Source organism: Malus sylvestris, chromosome 17 (assembly GCF_916048215.2).
Source record: "Malus sylvestris chromosome 17, drMalSylv7.2, whole genome shotgun sequence".
NCBI classification, from domain to species: domain Eukaryota; kingdom Viridiplantae; phylum Streptophyta; class Magnoliopsida; order Rosales; family Rosaceae; genus Malus; species Malus sylvestris.
In genome coordinates, this window is record NC_062276.1 from 12,337,334 (window position 1) to 12,358,447 (window position 21,114).

At 34.2% G+C, this 21,114-nt stretch overlaps 2 protein-coding genes across 4 annotated transcripts; one reads left to right on the plus strand and one right to left on the minus strand.

Annotated features, from left to right (window-relative positions):
- Positions 1 to 2,415: 2,415 nt before the first annotated feature.
- Positions 2,416 to 6,580, plus strand: LOC126611174 (probable receptor-like protein kinase At2g42960). The gene is made up of 8 exons (XM_050279364.1): positions 2,416 to 3,012; positions 3,501 to 4,254; positions 4,345 to 4,449; positions 4,636 to 4,758; positions 4,943 to 5,113; positions 5,202 to 5,331; positions 5,500 to 5,709; positions 6,004 to 6,580. Exons 2-8 carry the CDS (start codon positions 3,584 to 3,586, stop codon positions 6,133 to 6,135), a joined length of 1,542 nt encoding a protein of 513 aa, XP_050135321.1. The 5' UTR covers positions 2,416 to 3,012; positions 3,501 to 3,583; the 3' UTR covers positions 6,136 to 6,580.
- A 5,176-nt stretch (positions 6,581 to 11,756) lies between these two features.
- LOC126611176 (WRKY transcription factor 71-like) lies at positions 11,757 to 14,757 on the minus strand. Of its 3 annotated transcripts, none has more exons than XR_007618734.1 (4): positions 14,063 to 14,757; positions 13,362 to 13,502; positions 12,181 to 12,665; positions 11,757 to 12,030 (listed from the first exon to the last, which is right to left on the minus strand). XR_007618734.1 is itself a non-coding variant. In XM_050279367.1 (4 exons), exons 1-3 carry the CDS (start codon positions 14,584 to 14,586, stop codon positions 12,233 to 12,235), a joined length of 1,098 nt encoding a protein of 365 aa, XP_050135324.1. In that variant the 5' UTR covers positions 14,587 to 14,757; the 3' UTR covers positions 11,757 to 12,030; positions 12,227 to 12,232. The 3 variants fall into 3 exon arrangements, 2 of the variants coding, with proteins under 2 accessions (XP_050135324.1, XP_050135323.1); XM_050279367.1 differs by having other exon boundaries at positions 12,227 to 12,665; XM_050279366.1 differs by having other exon boundaries at positions 11,757 to 12,665.
- Between the last annotated feature and the right edge of the window lie 6,357 nt (positions 14,758 to 21,114).

A 21,114-nucleotide genomic window follows, 5' to 3' on the forward strand; every position in this document is an offset into this window, starting at 1 on the left:
TCGTCACCTTACACACTCGGGGAGAAAAATATATAATAATTTGGGACGTGTCATCACATCCTTGATAGACAAGCGTAATAACATTATAATTTGACATCTCTAAATCAAATTCATGACATACGGATGTTAATTTACTTCAATTTGGTTTTCTATAAATTTGAAAATACATTTATTTCAAGGATCGTGTAAAATCCTAGTTTAGTAGGTTAAGTTCGAGCTCGAAAATTAAAAACGAAACACAACTTTTCACAAAAATCTAACTTTGTTAAAATGATAAATGTCATGTAAATGTGATCCGTACAAGCAAAATTGAATATTAAAAGAGTAGTCGTCTTCACGTTTGCTCTTCATTAAAAAAAAATTAATAATGTATTTCCCCTAGTGCGTGCATTTGCTTCATAAATGAAATCAATTCCTTGTTACTCTCTTGAAAGGTTAAAAATTTTCACCCATGGAATGTCAAAATTTTCTTTGAATTGGATAGGCATGAAAATATGGCCCACTTAAGTCTTGTTTGGTATTTTGCTTTTGGCATAATCGGATAAATGGTTCCCGTGGTGATAAGGTATTCAGATGATAGCCCCTGTGGTAAAAAAATTCGGATTTAAACCCCTGTGGTCTAAGTCTGTTAGGATTTATGCCCTTCTGTTAAATAATGCTGACGTGGCTGCCACGTGGCTGCCAAATGTCTGCCACGTGGCAAAAATAATAATTTTTAATTTTTTTTTAAAACCTGAATTTTTACAAAAAAAAAAAAAAAAAAACCCCAGAAACTCCCCCCGCCCTCTGCCCGTCCCCCCCCCCCCCGCCGGACTTCTTCTCCTTCTTTTTCCCGCCGGAGGCCAGCTCCCCCCCCCCCCACCGCGCGACCCTCCTCCCTCTCCTTCTTCCTTCTTCTTCTTCTTCCCGCCGGTCTACCTGCGCGACTCCTTCCTCTCCCTCTTCCTTCTTCTTCTTCCCGCCGGAGACCAGCTTCCCCCTCGCCGGAGCCCTCTCCCCGCACCCTCCTCCCTCTCCCTCTCCCTCTTCCTTCTTCTTCTTCTTGCAGATCTGGGTTTTTTTTTTTTTTTTTTGTAAAAATTCAGGTTTTAAAAAAAAAATTAAGAATTATTATTTTTGCCACGTGGCAGACATTTGGCAGCCACGTGGCATATATGTGGCAGCCACATCAGCATTATTTAACAGAAGGGCATAAATCCTAACAGACTTATACCACAGGGGTTTAAATCCTAACAGACTTAGACCACAGGGGTTTAAATCCGAATGTTTTTACCACAGGGGTTATCATTCGAATACCTTATGACTACGGGGACCATTTATCCAATTAGGCCTTTGCTTTTCCCACCAAAAAGTGTGCTTGTTGGATAAAATAAAATATTATGCTTTTAAAAATTGTTTTAATAAAAAACAGAGTTATCCCCTTAATTAAATATTTTCAATTTTTGTAATACTCTCATTAATTTTTAAAAATGATATTATTTAACCTTTATCACTCATTTTATCTCTTGATGAACAAAGTAATCGTCACCACCTATCTTATGCCACCAATTTTTTTTCCAATCATTTACCTGAGCATGAGGGATGAACATTCTGGAACATCAATCCATAAAAGCAAAGATATGTAAGGATAATTCATAATGTTTTTAACTGTGAACCTAGACAAATGGTTGGAGATTATTTACCAAAAATAAGACAAATGGTTGAAGAGTTTCTAATTATAAACCAAATTAATTAATTAATAAAGATTAGAACTCCAGAAAATGTGGAGGTGTCACAGCTACATTGCACAGAGAACTAGATCATACTAATTGGTCCTCCAGTTTTAGATAAGAATACCAAAGGTTTTCATCTAGTAAAGCATTTGGTGTATTTTTTGCTTCCATCAAAAGAAAATGCAAGACTTTTTATTTATTTTTTATATGGAAAAGGAATATAGATTTTAGTGTATTGACAAAGTAATCAAAGCTGTAAATGACAAATTAATAAAACCAAATTTATATTATAGTCCGGACCTAGAGTTTATGGACCTCCACCTCTAATTTGTCTCTGTCAGTTGCTAATTATGCAATGACAGACTACTACACTCTCATATAGTTGGATGAAGTTTAAATCACAAGTTCGGCGCACATTGATGTAAATAAATATACATTTTTGTAGCAATGCCAATACTAAGGTGGTGTAACGCGACCAAATTAACATCACTTTATAAAAATGTCTTTGTAAATATCGTATCGCTTTTCAAACAGGATTTTTTTAAGACACAAGGACAGTCTGGTAAGTAAACATGATGGCATGCTAGGTTTGCAGTTCCCTCCTGTTAATAGTGTTTGGGTTGACTCTCTCTACATGCTTGCCACTTTACTTTTGTAGCTTGATCAAATATTTTTTGTTAACCAGCTATAAATGCCCCATCTCTGTTCACCTTATTTTTGCTTTCCCTTTACTGTTTCTCTCTCTCTCTCTCTCTCTCTCTCTCTCTGGTTTCCTCCATTGCAAACCAAGCTTCCTTTCCAGCTTGCTGAGGCCCCTCTCCTTCACACAGACAAAAATACCCACCAACCATTTTACCCACCTTTTCTTCCTTTCCCCTCTAGAACCCCACCCTATATTTTACACACATAAATTCCCTCATTCCCTCTCTCTCTCTCTCTCTCTCCTCTCCCCGCCCACCACATTTTCCCTTCAAAGACTAGATTTTTGTCTGTCCTTCCCTCTCCTCCTCTCTTTTTATTCCATTTTTTTTCTCAAATTTTTATTGTTTTTTGAATTCTTTTGGCCCACTTGAAGGCCACAACCCCTTCTCTCCCAACTTGCAAACTACTCCTCTGGAAATTTTTTTCCTTTTTGGACATCTGGGTTTTGGTGGGTTTTTTGTGTTATATTTCAGGTTGGCATTGGCCTCTTATGCCCATTGAGTCTCTCTTGATTAAAAAGGAAGTTCCTTCTCTGCTCCTCTGGCTGCTCAAGGAAGAAGATCAAGGGGGTTAGCTTAGATCGCTGCAAAGTGCAAAGGTAAGTGCTTCTCTCTTGGAATCACTTTTATTGGATAGAATCACTCACATTTCACTTTATTGGTCTCTTGCTTGGATTATAAGTGATTCTGTATGAGATTTTACTTTTCTCTTTTGTGATAGATTTAGTTTGTATGTTAAATGTTATTTTGCTTCATTTGTCAAGAAAGTATTCCTAAATATTACTTTGGTTTTTATCTTGTATTCACTGTTTTCTTGGGGAAAAATTAATTCCATTGTAGTCAAGGTGCTGAGTATTTTTTTTTGGGAAAATAATCAAGCAGTTATTGTATCAGATTCTCCCTTTTTTGGGTTACTTTGGTTGTTCTTTAACTTGATTAAAAGTTGAAGACTAAGCCCAGATTCTATTATCATAAAATTGAATTGATAGGATATTTTAGTACTTTTTATTGTGTAATTTGAGTTTTACATAATATGCGTGACCATTTTCGTGTGATTTGAGTTACATGATTTGTTTGTCATGTCCAGGTTGGAATGTCTTAATTTTTTTTCGGGGCACTGAAAGTCAGAACACCAAGCCAGATTTGATATATAGCATCTGGAGGATAAGAATGTCATCCGGGAGTTCAACTTCTTTGAATGTGGAATTATCAAAGAAGATAGGATTTTTGGGTTTGAAACTATGGGTTGTAATTGGTATATGTGTTGGTGCATTTATTGTTTTGATCCTATGTTTCTTATCTATATGGGTTTCATTTCGGAGGAAGTCTCGAAGATCAGTGGACAAGTTCCCAGTCACCCAAATACCGAATGTCTCTAAAGATATCAACATTGATAAGATGGCGGCTCAGGGTACCCATGATCACCCTGATAATTTATTTCATTCAGTACATGATAAAGCAAGTGATAAGAATTCAGAGAAGATGTTAGTTCAATTAGGCACGAGCAAATCGATTGATCCTAATAACATGAGTCAGTGCAGCTCAATTTATCATCATGAGAGGGCACTTAGTTCACAGTCGGGGGAAGAAGGAAGCTCTGGGACTGTGCGAAAGCAGTCGTCATTGTCTTGTGGAGGACTTGTTGCAGCCTCTCCTTTAGTTGGCTTGCCAGAAGTTTCTCATCTTGGGTGGGGTCACTGGTTCACTCTTAGGGATCTGCAATTTGCTACAAATCGTTTTTCTGCAGAAAATGTGCTTGGTGAGGGTGGATATGGAGTTGTTTACAAGGGCAGGCTGATCAATGGAACTGAGGTGGCAGTGAAAAAACTCTTAAATAACTTGTAAGGATATAAACCCAAATGCATCATCTTCTTATCACGATGCCTTTGGGAAACACCTTTCTAATAGATACCTTTTAATCTTGTACATAGGGGGCAGGCAGAGAAAGAATTTAGGGTTGAAGTGGAGGCCATTGGTCATGTTCGGCATAAGAATCTTGTGCGGCTCTTGGGTTACTGCATAGAAGGTGTTCACAGGTATTATTTTGATTGAAATTGTTTATACTATTACTGATGACTTAACCTTGTCTAGTAACATAATATTCCACATTAGTAGGGGTTCTGTTTAATGTTTTCCCTATCATTTGCCCTATGATATAGCTTGGCATTTGTGTTCTCGGTTCAGTCTCTATTTGTCTTGCTAAGTTGCTATCTATTGCTTAGGATGCTGGTGTATGAATATGTGAACAATGGAAATCTAGAGCAATGGCTACATGGGGCCATGTGCCAACACGGCACCCTTACTTGGGAAGCTCGCATGAAGGTGATTCTTGGTACTGCTAAGGCGTAAGTTTTCATCTTTTAACTGAAATGTGTTTCTTTTGTATTGTTAGTCTGAATTCATTATTTTGATAGTTTCCTCCAACTGCTGGTTATAAGGTCCATCTTATAATTCCACTTGAGACTTGATTAACGGTGAGACTCAATTTCAAACCAATTTGAGACAACTGATTCACATATTGGATTGCAGGCTTTCTTATCTACATGAAGCTATAGAACCAAAAGTTGTCCACAGAGATATAAAATCAAGCAACATTTTGATTGATAACGAGTTCAATGCCAAGGTTTCTGATTTTGGACTGGCCAAACTCTTGGGTTCAGGAGAAAGTCACATCACGACTAGAGTCATGGGGACTTTTGGGTATGTCAACTGTTATAGTTTTTAACTTATGTTAATTTATGTATCCACAATATTTTCCAATCGGAGCATAAAACCGGTCCATTTGCAGTTATGTGGCACCAGAATATGCTAATACTGGCTTGTTAAATGAGAAGAGCGACATCTACAGCTTTGGTGTCCTCCTACTTGAAGCAGTTACGGGAAGGGATCCTGTGGACTATGGCCGACCTGCTAATGAGGTACAAGATTTTCAAAAATATTGTGTACTGTTTCCAAGAGTGTCTTCCTTCAATACTCGTCCCTCTATTCTCTACTTCCCATCCTCATGAGGCAGGGTTCTTACTGGTTATCGTTGCTTACTATTAATTAATTACAGAATTTGAAGCATTTCCAAATACTAATGGCAGGTCAATCTGGTTGAGTGGCTAAAGTTGATGGTAGGTGCAAGAAGAGCCGAGGAAGTTGTGGATCCAAACCTTGAAGTTAAACCCAGTACACGTGCCTTAAAACGTGCCCTTTTGGTTGCACTTCGGTGTGTTGATCATGATTCAGAGAACAGGCCCAAAATGAGCCAGGTTGTGCGTATGCTCGAAGCTGATGAATACCCATTTCGTGAGGTACAAATCATCCATCCTCTTACCCTGGCGATAGTCTTTTCTTTGCTTTATTTTGTGCTATGTTTTTCATGAGACTAGTTATCTAAATGTGGAGTTTGTGCAATTTTTTTTATTTTTATGATTTGTGTTTAGAGTCTACTAATGACACGTTCTTCTTCGCATACTTCGTTCCTGCCATATAGTTTGTCCAGATTATGTTCCGGAGAACTGATTAGCATTTGGTGCAGAAGTTATAAGTTCATATTTGTTACCACGATCGTAAAGGGAGTGTTATCAATCTTACTTTGCTTTCAGGATCGAAGGAACAGAAAGAGTCGTACAGCCAGCATGGATATGGAATCTATGAAGGAAAGTTCTGCCTCTGTCGACATAGAAAAGAAGCCAGGGGATCTGGAGAGCCAAATATCCGAGACAAGCCATGGATAGGACTGACAAACGAGTGAGCTTGGTGAATGATATTAGCTCGTCACCTTCCAAAGTAGCTTTCAGTAACCCGTCAATAGTATACAATCTCAAAGTTTCTTTTCAACAAAATTTCTAAAATTATGAGAGGATTCGGATTGGAGATAGTGCATTTTGATCCCGAAGCATTCAATCCCGATCCTTCAAGAACGAAGAGTGATGCTCCCAACTCCATAAGCAGGGAATTTTCAGAGAGAGAGAGAGAGAGAGAGAGAGAGAGGTTCTTGTTGTACATATATTTCTTGGGGACCAGTGGGGGTTCTGTTTCATAATTGATTACTGTTCTTCGGATGGTGAAATGATACCTATTATCTTTATTTATTTTTTTCATTAATTTTATTTTTAAATTATCATTCTCTCAGAAAAACAAGGCATTGGATTAATGATGATGATTCTCCTTTTCCCTTTATTCAGTTATGTTGTCTTCCTCTTTGTAACACTTGAATTACGGTGTCAGTTTATAAACTATAATGCATTGTCTCATAAAGTAGTATGTTAAGCAACCAAGAGCAGCACTTCAACAGAAATCTTTCTTTTCAGTTGTAGAAAGAAAGGGAAAACTAACAAATAACACTTACTAGCTCCTTACAGTTAATGAGTCATTTCTCTTTACGTGTAAATAACAAGTTGACAACGTATGCATAAGTAACTTGGAAAATGATAAACACACTCTTACTTTTTACACACATCTGTTTAATGATGTCAATTGTTTCTGTTTGATATATTCAATCAATTTGATAGCCAAAAACAAAGAGCGATGAGTAGAAGTTAAAAGGGTTGTGTGAAAACCATCTCTCAAGTAACTTATTAAATACACAAAAGATAAAGTTTGTGCACACTTGTCAAACTACTTTGTAACGACGAATGAGTCGTTTGCTCATAACGAGCCACGTATCTACTACCTCTTCAAAATAGCTACTCTAGCTTCTAAAAATCACAATGTACCCTCACACACAAGAATGGTCCAAAAAAATCAATAAGGTGGTCCAATCCAAGTTACTTGCATGACACAATTCTTACTCAACCAAAAGCTAGTTCAAATTTTATGGCAAATAAGAAGGAACACAAGGAAGTTGCATTGATTTCTCGATGTTTGGGTTGGCATTTCAGTCAAATGAGACATCAATACATTGATGGGGTGGTATGCAAAATGCAGTGCATTATTGTCAGACTCTTCAGCCTGACAAACAAATGCTTTTGCTGTGGACCTGTAAATTGAGTCGGTTGTTTTTTTTTATTTTTTCCAATGTTTCCGAAGAACTCCCAGACAGAGGCTTATGAATCATGGAATGGGTAAGCTGAGATAGCCTGCTACATTTGAATTCTGAGTGTGGTGTCTAGGTTTTGACTTTTTTGTCCAACGTTCATCTTATGGATATTTTTCAGCAAAATCCCTATTTTTGTGGTTGGATAAGCGTGGACGGCAGCAAATCCTATTTTGTTTTGCTCGGATATTGGATAACATTACAAAGATTAAGGGAATTGAGCTCGTTCGGAGCCGTTTGATAATTATTTTATTTTTTGTTTTCATTTTATATGCTTGAAACGTGAAAAAAGTATATAGAAGGAAAGAATAATGATGAAGAATGAAGGATTGTATGATAAATGTAGAAGAAATGTAACGAAGGGTACAAAATAAAATCAAAACAGTAAACATCAGAAACTATTTCAAGTTGTTTTCAATTTTAAGAGTTTGTTTTCATTCATTATTCTTTTAGAGTTTTTATATTTCCTTCATCTTCCTCCCACCACACTTCATCCATAATTTCTTTTATATAATTTCTCCACATCTTAAGCACAAAAATTGACAACTAAAATTTAAAAAACAAAATGTTTATAACAAACGAACCATTAATTACGCACCCTAAATTCTAATTAGGAACCCAAAGTGTTATTGAGAACAAGTGCATAGGGGTTAATGAGAGAATTATGGCTCATTTGGAAATATTTTTAAAATGGCTGAAACCGTGTTTTGGTGAAAATTCTTTTAAAACTTATCTTTAGAAAAATAGCAAGTGAATTCTAAAAAACACTTTATTGCTTCATGCAAGAAGCACATAACAGGTGCGCTTCTTGCAAGAAGTTGCAGGAAGCACTTTAAGTGCTTTTGAAATCCAAAAATATTTTATCTAAAAGTTCTTTCAGTCATTTTAAAAGTAGTTCTAAAATAAACCCTCATTAGTGTGATGTCACAACGTTACACGGTGTTACCAACATACTTTTGTTATAATGTTTATCTACTTATTAATATATATGTGCCCTAAGTTCGTATTAAGAAGCTTTGAATAGAAGATAACACATGAAAGATGCACACAACACAAGATGTATGTAGTCATAGAAGAGTAGGAAAAACATGCAATTTACAAAATAAATTCCAGTTAATTAGGTACAACAGTAGAAGCTTAATTAATGTAAATCATTTGTACAATATGATGATATGATACTTGAATACAGTTAATGGAGTTTTTTTCATGATTACAAATAGAAGTCTCTGTAATTTATCCTATTAATTATTCCTCAGCAACCTGATCAACTCTCATTTTCTTGAAAAAGAAATGGTGTTTTAGATTTTGGCCCTTATAACTCATGATTCCTAAATAAAAACTCATCTACATATAAACGTTCAATAAAAGCCCAAATTTAAAATATGCAGCCACATCGGAACACTATTGACCTACTAATACAATTTATTTACACCCATGCCACTTTCCCAAATCCCTAAATTTATTCCAAATTTAAAGTTGTAGAAAAAGTGAAATAAAATATATAAATTGTTGTATTGCCTCAATTGTATCCATATCATACCAAAAATTTACCTTTTTGTGATATATATGTTTTTCATTAATTGGGAAGTATATGTTTTTCATTAATTGGGAAGTAAATTAATTTGTTCCAATTATTAAAAAAATTATACTAAATTCATATTATATATTTTGAATCAAATAACACTTCTCTAACTTGTAGGTAAATTATTTTTCATGTATTGTTACATATATTAGGCACATTTTATTGTTGTATAAATATAGGTATGACATAATATTTTTCAATATAATACATCAAATTACATTTCTTCTTGTTATGGGTAAATTATTCTCCATGTATTAGTGAAAAAAAAATATTATACTACACACGGGGTATAATTTTTTGTAGGTAAATTATTGAAAATTAATTTGTAGGTAGGTAGGTAAATTAATTTGTTCCAATTATATAAAAAAATATATATACTACACCTAGATATTATATATATATATATATATATATATATATATATTTTTTTTTTTTTTTTGAGAAAACCTAGATTATATAATTGAATCAAATAACATTTTTTTACACATGGTAGGTACATTATTTTTCATGTATTATTACATATATTAGCCTATTAGGGACGTACTTTTTGGTAAAAATATATAAAGTAATATGTATATGATTGTTTGTAGGTAAAACAATAAAATCAAAAGCATGATCCAATTCCTAAGTTTATGCAATTTTTTGTAGTTGGTATACACTATTTTGCATCATTGGAAATGAACATTTCAAATAGTAGGTAGGTAAATTAATATGGTCTAATGATATAAATACACACACACACAGATATATATACACACACACACATTTTGAATCAAATAATATTTTTGTACATGGTAGGTAAATTACTTTTTTTATATGTATTATTACATATATTAGGGTTTTTTTTTTAAATATACATATATGAACTCATAATGCCAGATACATAGAATTAAGCCAAAAATTCTCATATTTGATATTAATATGCAATGAATTTTTAACATTAAGGTCTTATTTTTCTTTTTGCGAAATCATAAACTCTCTCCTTACAATCTGCATAGAATTAATTGTGCACATCAAATATGCAATAAGGGTATTTTAGGCATCTAAAATGTAAAATGTGTAAAGTAATATATAATTAATGAATTCACTTAGGTGGATCCTAGTCATTGGGTTTTTTTTTAGTAAAAAATTATGTTGAGTTTTATATGGAAAAAATTGAATTTGAGGGGTTAAAGTCATATTTTCAGAAAAAGAAAGGTTTGAGCACGCTAAATATGAGGTAAGTTTGGAAAATATATGGGGATGATGGCAAAAGAACCTCTATAACAAAGGCCAATGCAGGACACTCCCGGAGGCAAATTATAACCACCAATAGCATACCACGGATTGGAACAAATAATTAGGGTTTTGTTTCACAGTCGAAGTATGTTGTTTTTATTAGGTTCTCAATGTGTATCGGTATCTCAAGTGGCATGCTACTTTGGTGTTACACATACACTCAAATTATACATATAATGTTTTGTATAAGCATTAACACTACTAAGCCGCTATAAACTTTATACGCGATATGTGTTAAAATTTGGAACAAATAATTAGGGTTTTGTTTCACAGTCGAAGTATGTTGTTTTTATTAGGTTCTCAATGTGTATTGGCATTCTCAAGTGGCATGCTAGTTTGGTGTTACACATACACTCAAATTATACATATAATGTTTTGTATAAGCATTAACACTACTAAGCCGCTATAAACTTTATACGCGATATGTGTTAAATTTGAGTAAATTTCTAACACCACATCAATTTTTACACATAATTTTATCTTCACGCATACACATAAATTGTGAAATTAATCCAATATCAATTGATTTGCAATTGTCTTAAGTTTAAATTTTATTCTTTTACACCATAAACTATCTTCACTAGCAATAAGACAATACAACTACACCTTCTTTATATATAGGGTAATGCTAGAGATGCCAAATTTTTTAAACCACATTTTGTAAACTATATGACGTAGTTATTAATGATTGGATTATTACTTAGTTTAAAAACTCGATCTACCTAGCATTACTCTTACACACACACACACATATATAAGATGATATATTTACACTGGGAAATGAAGAATAAAATGGTACTGAATTCATCATCCACACATTGAAACCTAAAATCTCTCATTTTACAAAATACACTTAACAATGCAACTACATTTGTCTACTTATTCGAGGATGTCCTTTAGAAGAACTTAAACGTACGGGGCATAATTTCTAGTAGGATTAATAGCCATGCATATATACTATTTGAACGCTCACACGCAAAGAAAACCTTAATCCTCCTAGAAATATAGCTCTAACCTTAGCTCTCCAATCAACCATTTCTTCACGTACAGTTAAGCCCTCATTTTGCAATGCTAGCTATAAATACATATTTGCATACATACATATATGCACTGTAGTAAAGCTCCATATCTTCAAGTACAGTAATTAGCCCTCTCGAGTGGCTAGACAGTTTGCCATTCCTTCAAAAGAAGTACCTTCATTCACTAACAATTTGAGAAGCTTTAGTAGATTAACTACATTTTACACCCTTTAAGTTTGCGTGATTTTCCAAATGGGTTTTGAGGTTCTATCTTTCTCACATTGTCTTCAGAAGTTTTGAAATTGTATCAATTGACACCTTTTGTCTCTTTAAACATCTAATCCTCCATTAAATTGATGAGTTTTTCTGTCAATGTGGTGCAAACGCAGTGTACATGTGTATATATATAGTAGCCCACATAAAAGTCTCAAGCTCACTATGTCATCAATATAATGAAGGACAACAATCAATTCAACCAGTGACATAAATTAACCAACTTCAATACATTATGATGCAAACGGTACAATTAAAACTTCACAACCCATTTTGAAAAATCATCCCAAACTCAAAGAGTGTGAAATGTAGTTAGCCCTTAATTTTATGAGCACAAGAACAATATGCACTGCAGTCCTCAGAATTATATATACTAGCACGCCCTACGCACTGAATGCTATTTCTTGAGAGCCATACTGTTTCTTAGTCCATCAAAGAAAATCTGGGTACAAAAGATTAAGAGAGAAGAAGACAGATCAGGGTCAGAGAAAGCGTGCACACAAGACAGTACTGCAATAATGATACAGCTAGATCAAAAGATAAATGTAGGACTACTTGCAGTGGTATATATAGAGTACTGCAAATATCATACTTTTGGTGCATATAATTGCCCGCCGATCGACTGGAAAAGTACTCACAAATATTCATGGTTCTTGCTTGTGACTAAACGAGTGAACTAAATCCTGCAACAAACCATAGTCAGGAGCATGTAGCTGTTGCTGCTGCTGCTGATGATGGTGATGACTATGAGGATTCATGAGATTTGAGTATAACATTGAACTTGGTGGATGATCATGGAAATGATTTGGCAATTGCACCTGGTTGTTCACTGGGAAAAATTGAGCTAAGAATTCATGTGAATATCTTGCTGATCCGTTCAAAGATGCCGCTGCCAAAAGCGAATTAGGTGACAGCATTCCGACAGCGTTGAGATTGAGATTACCACGAAGTGTTGCTGCTGGACACTGGTGGTTGTGCTGACCTTCATATGTTGTGATCACGATTGATGGATCTTGGAATGATCTCTCAACACGCTTCTTTACGTTGCATTTTTGTGTAGTGCATCTGTAATAACTCCTGAAAAATTTAAGCAAATAGTAATTGAAAACTTGTGTGAGTTCACCACATATATCAATTATATATGTCTCATGTTATAAGCTTTTCTAACTAAGAAATGTAAAAAGTTTGTAAATATCATATTTAGGTCGAGTGAAATTAACCACTAGATCAAGAGCTAGTTATATATCAAACCAAAGTAAGTACATAAAACATTATACTAATACGTGATTAATTAGGGCTTAATTTGAAGGCTACCATGTTTTTTATATGACAGTGTACTAGAGCAATTTATGCATTGTAGAAAGTGTTTTTAACTTCAAATGCAGCCACTTGTATACGGCTTAACTAGAGGTACCGGATTCGACTCCCATAAATAATGTGTTCAATAATTAATTATAGCTTATTCATTGAGTCGCTTAAACAAAATCCTTCTCCTAATAGCATCAAAGAAACTTTATAAAGTGCAAATTAATTATAACTACATATGAATGGCCACTAACAGATATATGAATTGCATGTAACAAACATTTCATCATCAAATAATGGCTATTGACCGGCCAAATGAAATAAACGGCTGTTGAAAGATTGGAGATTAGTTCACACCCACAAATCATTATAAATTGGATTTTTTTTTCCTTTCGGAATGTACTTTCTACTAGAATTAAATTAAATCTATATATATATATATATATATATATTTATATTTATATTAACCTAGGATAAGGGCTATTCTTGACTGCCTTCTGTCCGTACTTCCTCCATCTGTATCCATCTTCAAGGTGATCCACTTCACTCTTAGTCAGAAAGGCAAAACGTGGTTCCCTCTGCGGTTTCTCTTTCTTTTTTGCTTTGCTCCTGAATCTCACAATTTCAGAAGCTTCAGTCAACAATTAGCACTACCTAATAAAAGAAATAAAAGAAAAAGAGAGACAAGACACCCAGTTTCCAAAAATGATCTGAACAAATTAGATATAGTTTTTCTTGAAATTTGTTTGTACCCAAAAAATGACCTACTGTATACATGTATGTGTGTGTGTGTGTGTGTGTGATTAGGGTTCTAGATATAGATCCCAGTTTTTGCTTTTAGGGTTTAGGGTTAATATAAGGAAGATAATGAGAAAGCGAATAAATAAAGAAATATCTCTTCAATTAATGACACAAGGGAGAAAAATGCACTAAAAAGTTTTCGTTAGTTAATTTGGTTAATATGACTTTGAATTTCTCAAAAAAAAAAAAAAAAAAAAACAAAAGACTTTGAAACACCTTCAGACAAAATACAGTCAAGCTAGGGAGCCCTATTTATCCATATACACCAAGAGAGGAATTAAAATTATGAATGAAAGTAATAAATAACAACTAAAACTTCTAATTAACTTTTACCATGAATCTAGCCACAAGGAACCAAAAAAACCTACCCTTTCTTTGACTTGTCTTCATGAACTCCATCAGACCCTAATTTTGGCTGTTTATCTTTCTTTCTCTTATGATCTGAATCTTCATCTAAAACTTGATCATCACCAGCAGCACCAGCAGCTTCATTAGATGAAGAAGATATTGAGGAATAATTTGGTGTGGAAGGGTTTTCAGTGGTACTAGTAGTCCCCACTGAGTGATCTCGTACACCTGCTGCCGCCTGCTGCTTGTTTGAGTTGTTATCATGATCCAACGGTGGAGAAATGACTTCGGATGAAGAACACGACATGTCGAAGGCTTTCGAGAGGGTGTTGTAGTCCAATGATCCGTGTAGGCAGTCGGTGAAGCTCATGAACGGATTAGGATGATCAGATTCAAACCCATTTAGGGTTTGTGGGTCATCTGGTTGGTTTTGGTATGTGGAGGAATTGCCATAGTTGAAGAATGGAAAGCTTGACTTGTTGATCTCATGGTGGTTATAGTCGAAAGGATCGTACTGGTAAGGATTTTTCCTCTCATTTGACATGGTAGAAGAAGAACCAGAAGAAGAAGAAGCTTTTGAGAGATGTGAGAGAGATGGGGATGAGATTCTTGCTTTGTTATTTTTAGAGAAATTCAGCTTTAGGTTTGATTTTTATCATTGCCATTTTTTAATAGGAGAGAGAGAGAGAGGAGTAGATCGGATGGGATGCTAGCTAGCTACTTTTGGCTACTTTGCGCACTTGGCAGTTTCACAGCAATAGTTTATTTTCTTCATTTTCTTATAAATTTCCTTCCAACTAAATAACTACTAAAATTCACTTTTTATGTTTGAGATATGACAAAAGTATTTAAGATAAAAGAGAAATGAAGAAGAGTAGTGGTAAAGAGGAAAAAAAATAAAATGTACATTATTTTACATCTCTTAGCCCATCCTTCATCTACTCTTCTTCGTTCCTCGATCTCCATTTATATTTCTCTTCTAAATAACACAAAAACTTAAAAAGTGAAATGATTAATAACATGAACCCAAATATCCTTAAGAAAGATGACATTTTCATAAAATTGAAGAAGTTTTTTGAGATTGGGAGTGCTATAGTAACCTTCTCACTTATCTTTTCATTTTAACTTTCTCACTTCTATTCACGCTACATGTATGCCACTAGTACACAAAACTAAAAATTTAATTATTTTTTGGTCGACAAACTAAAATATAAATAATAATAACAAAGGAGAAAAATAATGGGAATTTTTGTATAATTAAAATTTTAATTTTGAGTGCTAGGAGAGTATGCATCTGAAGAGAAATGAGAATATTGAAATGAAGAAGTGAAAAGGTTGCTAACATTTCTTTACTGCGATATGAGAATTGCCGTTGTTGAAATCTTTTTAATTCAGAGTTTGCAATCGATCATCGATTAGACATTGAAACCACTTAGAGCACTTCCATCCATTAGCTTTAGACATGGCAAGCGCCAAAATCACTCCAAAACACTCTTCACCTATTATTCTGAGTCTTGGTAATTGGCAGCCAGGGCTAGTGCTATGACAATTCTAGCCCCAAGACTGACAGACTAATGTCAGCCATGTGAAAATATCACGTGAGGCCCAATCAAAAACTGAAATACAACTATCTTTACTACGTGATACTTTTATGGTCTTTCGATTCGAATGGTAACTTCTGCTTGTTAGTGTTTTATCTGTGGTTAGGGATAGGGACCACTTAGGAGGTGTGGTGTGGCGGTCAAGATGTCCAAGATAACGGTTTGCTGAAAGGGCTTACACGTGTTACGGATTGGGCACCGTCTTTTGACCGTAGGTGGCACGTGGGAGCGACATTCTGTTCCCATCACACGCCTATGTCTAGTTGATTGGCCCTTCACGTCATCTCCGTTACGGTAACCCCCGAATTTTGTGGCTCGCTTTTTTCCCGTTTCCTGAAAGTCGGTCAAGGGCATCCCCTCAAGATTAAAAAGGTTGGTCGAATGCCAATTTCATATGATAATTATATATATTGACAAACTAATTTGTTTGTTTTTTTCTCCTCAAAATATAACCAAAGTTAAGTGTTCAGACTCCAAAAGTACTTTATCCCGATTTGCAGGCCTTAAAGCTCGTTTGTATGAACAAGTAAAGGTTGATTATACATGTTCAACCACTTGTACTATATTTTTTTTAAATGATCAAATGATGGCTTCTCCATTTTTTTTAAATGATCAAATGATGGTTTTTCCACGACAATCTTTTTTTTTAGATGTTTGAAAATTTTACAGAGGCATTTTAAGTGATATTTATCTTCATTTACAAATGAGAAGTCTAAGTTTGAATCTTGTGAATGATAACTTTATCTTGTGAATGATAACTTCATCCTTAGTATAAATATATCTTTGTATAAACAATATACTTGTTCAATTGTAGAGGGCGTGTGAGAATGTGAAGACAAAGTCCTACATTAGCACCAAATCATGCAAGAGCTTATAAGATGTTGGACTGTTCCACATATTGCCAATTAATTTTATGATAGAATCTCAACTTTCATCAATATAAAGTAATCATTTAAGCAAAAAAGAAAACTGTAAAACGAACCTCGTACATAAAAGTATATATCATCCTTGAAAGGATATTCTTGAGATCATGCATTCAGTAAAAAGAATGAAAACAGGATTAGTCTAGTGATGAGAGCGGGTAAAGTGATATGTAAGACTGTGTTGTGTTCAAAGTTCTAAACTCTCCAATGCAACAACAACAATAATAATAATAATAATAATGAAGACGACAATTAAATGGAGGCAATCAACGAGCCTACATACTAGCTGTTAGATAGATTGAAATATCACGCATATATAGGGGCATTGGAGCACAATTGATCGTGCGGTATGCTGCAACTCTTATCATTCATGAAGTTGTATATGATTTCATTTATTAGGCCAATGATTTTAAATTGGAAAACTTTCTAGTTCTTCAGTATTAACAGAAGTTTCCCGCTTGTGTCGGATTTGATGGTTTAGATGGGTGCACTATTTTGTATGCATGCATGACATGTACTAACATACTTTATAAGTTAGTGAGCTACGAACAATTATCACTTTTAGAGGTTCGGGTTCTGGAGCCCTGAAAAAATAAAGAAACACAAAAAGAAAAGAAAAAAAGACGAGCCATAACTTAAGGGGCGAATCCACTCTATGTAGAATTGACCTAAGATATTTTCCTTTTTAGTATATTTGCATCAGGTTTAGCTACTACTCTACCTTCTCGAATCCATTCAACACGTACAATTTCATTTTCGTCGATATACCCTGCAATTTGCTATAAGGATTCTCTCCTGAGCAAATGGAAAGGATCCTCTGATCGGACCATTCAAATTTTATCCAACGACTACAAACAGGAGGTTCCTCTAAAAATTATAATAATTGTAGCAGTTGGATAAAATTTGAACGGTCCGATGAGCCTAGTCAGGAGGATCCTCTTCATTTGCTCAGGAGAGGATCCTGATCCTACAATTTGTACTTGAATTCCTTTTGTGTGCATGTTCAGTTATTTGATGTCTTGCATTATATATTATACCCTGCAGACCTTAGTCCTGGCCAATCGGCATCGGTGCTTCTATTTCTCGCACAGATTCCCCATTAATTACTGTCATGATAATTAGAATTAATTTAACTTAAAATAATTGTGATACCATTATTGTTACTATCGCTATCACAAAACTATACATGAGAATTTTATCTCACATGGCTTCTTGAAGGCCATAAATAAATATAAAGCCCGCGTTAGTATTATTTTTTGAATCTTGAGATGTTTACATAGTCAACAATCGTATTCACAAATAATAATTTATATAACATTTTAGAATTAAATTATACAAAGTAGAGTAGTATATATTGTTTCTTCATTCAATTTGCCTTCATATATTCTGCATGCCTTTTACACGGTTTTGTGTGTGTGTATATATAAAACAAACTAATAAATATTTGCGCGTCTCATGCATAAACACTTCCAAAACGACCTTCCACTAATAAAAAATGGCTATATTGACCAAAACATGGCTACCATATTTGTTTAATGAGATCAAATGATATATATTATCCAAAGACGAATAATAGTTTGGTACATAATGTTTTGCTACGATTAAGTTATCTGTGGAACAAAATGTTGTGACCAAATTGATATGACTGATGTAGAAATTAATCTTTGGCGTCAAAGAAATCATGATTTAGATCGATCCATCAGTTTTGTGTTCAATCAGAAATCATATATGTATATACTGTGCACATATATAACTCTTGCACTATTCTATAGAATTTAGAGTTGACTAGAAGAATTTACGAAGCTATGTCATATTCTACGTAATCATATTTAAGGCTGACTAATTTGAGTTTAGGTAGAAGAAGAACAGCATCTTAAAATACATAGAAATTTGCTCGAATCGATTTCCAATAGGAATTAAAGTGGGAGTAATAATTAAGTTGGAATGTATCATATGCTATGACATGGTTGGAATATTTTTAGTGGTGAGGCCTTTGATAGGGGAGGAGAGCATCAATCTAAAAGAAATAATTGTAAACGCAACCATATTGAAGAAGTAGCTTGAGATTGTTGACAATTTAGTGTTCTTTTTTGCAAATGATAAAAGGAGTATACTATCTGTATCTGACAAGTGACATTGCCATTGGCATGGAGTGTTGGTCAATGAAGAGCAGGTTTATTTGTTAGGTCTAGACAGTAATCCTACACGGAATAAATAGACATAAATAGACATAAAGAATATATAGAATATTGAAATGTATTTTCTTTTAGAATAAAAAAATGCTTAGATTTGGCTCATCTCTGGGGTAAAATATTCAGCACCAGAACTTGCATTAATCTGATTAATTATATATAATCCAAGCATTTTAGTGTTGGAGTGAAGAAAAAAGTAATCATGCATGACATATAGGTCCAAAGAATATGAGCAATTAAATTCTACAAATTAATTAGTATATATGGGAGGTCTTTTGTACTAGATTTCTTCTGGGATTATTGAACATTGAAACGTGCCAAACAAAGTTTTCAGACCTTTGTCTTGGTGTAAACTATGAACAACTAATCTAGACTTGGGAAGGATCTCCCATGTAAGTTAAACTTGGTCACGTGATAGAGCGTTGCAAGCATAAGGAGATATATTTTTTGGCGACGCAAAAGAATATATTTTTTCTTTTAGAGTACTTGTTCATGGTACATATAAACTAGATGGAATTTATCGTATTTTATTTTCTTAATGTGATCAGCTTCACAATTTGTAACCAAAAGCAAATTAACGAAACTGACCACTTTGTGGAACTAGGAAAATGATACGAGTCCTTATCACCAATGTACTTGAAAATAAAATGGAAGATATACAAAAGAACATATGGTCTACGTAATTAGCTAGCGTGTTTGACTGTGGATCATATGAGTGGTAAGTTCACCGTTTTTGGTTAGGCAAATAAATTTCTATAGTACTATCCTTTGTTGTCATACTAAATTCAAGATCACTAACCCTAGCTAGCGAGAAATGCAAATTCATGCCGACAAAGATTGGTTTGGTTAAGTTAGTAAGGATCATTCTCTTCGCTTGATTAAGATCAAAGTTTGCGTAAAAGAGGATAACACCACCTCTGTAATTCCTCAAAGAGACTTGTGGTATACCTTGACCCTGAAAGAGGGTAACATTCCCTCCCCATAAACTTTTTTCAACCATTAAAAAAAAAAGCAAATCCATCCAATATTAGACAATTGATGTTCAAAACAAACAATTTTATTAAATTACTTTTCGTTTGTAGGGTTTTCAGTTAATTAATCTGTGCGTGGGTGTGTGTCACCCTTCAAATTCATGCAGTATGAGACAACTAGCTAGGGTTTTGTCAAAGTTAAAATGTGAAAGGAGGATTTTTCCTTAAATTAAGTCAGAATCATTCTTGACTGCATCCAACCACTAAAGCGTTTAGATTGAAAGAGAATCTATTCAACCTTAAGCTTTTCCACCGGAACTTCATAAAAAACTCATTTTCCTGTAATGTTCAAGCTAACAGGACAACTGCTCCACCAATGGCTTAGATATTATTTTTTACAGAGGAAATGAAAGGGAAGGACAATGACATTTTTATATTAAACAAGTATTGACATGAATCATCAAGGATAATTTAGGATTTAACTTCGTTGCTACTTACACCCAATCTCGGTTAGACACGTGTCCAAGTTTTGATTAAAAAAATCAAAACTTGGACACGTGTCCAACCAGGATTTGGTGTAAGCAGCAGCCAAGTCCAGTTCGATAATTTATTGGACAAATTCATGACTAATCTATCTTTATTTAGGTATATATGCTCAAAAGGTCAAAATTTACTACAATCCACTGCTTTTGCGGTATTAAAACAGAGAGTAGCTGTTTTTTCTTCCACAACTAAACATTTTATTATACTAATCAGTTTGGACATAGAAGAACATTTTGACTTAGCGTTATACATATGATGTAATATGATAATTATTTAGTGACAGCATTCTAGATTAGCTTTTCCTCCCTATATAGAAAGAGGGGAAACTTGGCAAGCAATTCCTTATTAGGGTTTGATATTTTATTAAGGTTATTCTTGGTTGAGGAATTTTCAAGTCCCAAGGAATTAATTAAGGTCAAATTATCAATGAACTAATCACAAAATGTTAGATATATAGGAGGGATTACGAAGGCCCTCTATGACTACTACAAGAACAAGTGAGAGGGATTTGCAAATCCCTCCTTGGAATGTGTCATTTGCAGAACTCTCCTACATATCTTTGTAATGATCATAGAGTGCTTTTCTTAATCCCTTATATCAACTTTTTGTGATCCATTCCTTACTAGCTTGGTCTCAATTCCTCAACATAATGCATACAAAAAGTATTCTATGTGTTTAACAACAACTGGGAAAAAACTAATGCACGCATCCGGATACAACTTATATCGGATCTACCGATATCTTGGCGAGTGTTGAGTGCAATCTTAGTACAATATGGATAATTTACCCGCAAGGGCATTTTTTATATATATAAAATATTATTTATTAGATCAACTTTAATT

Excerpts from the sequence above, each read along its gene's own strand:
- LOC126611176 (XM_050279367.1), bottom strand. The coding sequence starts at position 14,586 with ATGTCAAATGAGAGGAAAAATCCTTACCAGTACGATCCTTTCGACTAT. Across the intron at positions 13,503-14,062 it reads GAAGACAAGTCAAAGAAAGG|GAGCAAAGCAAAAAAGAAAG; the intron begins GTAGGTTTTTTT and ends TGTGAGATTCAG. Across the intron at positions 12,666-13,361 it reads AAGAATAGCCCTTATCCTAG|GAGTTATTACAGATGCACTA; the intron begins GTTAATATAAAT and ends TAAATTTTTCAG.
- LOC126611174 (XM_050279364.1), top strand. The coding sequence starts at position 3,584 with ATGTCATCCGGGAGTTCAACTTCTTTGAATGTGGAATTATCAAAGAAG. Across the intron at positions 4,450-4,635 it reads TGCATAGAAGGTGTTCACAG|GATGCTGGTGTATGAATATG; the intron begins GTATTATTTTGA and ends TCTATTGCTTAG. Across the intron at positions 4,759-4,942 it reads ATTCTTGGTACTGCTAAGGC|GCTTTCTTATCTACATGAAG; the intron begins GTAAGTTTTCAT and ends ATTGGATTGCAG.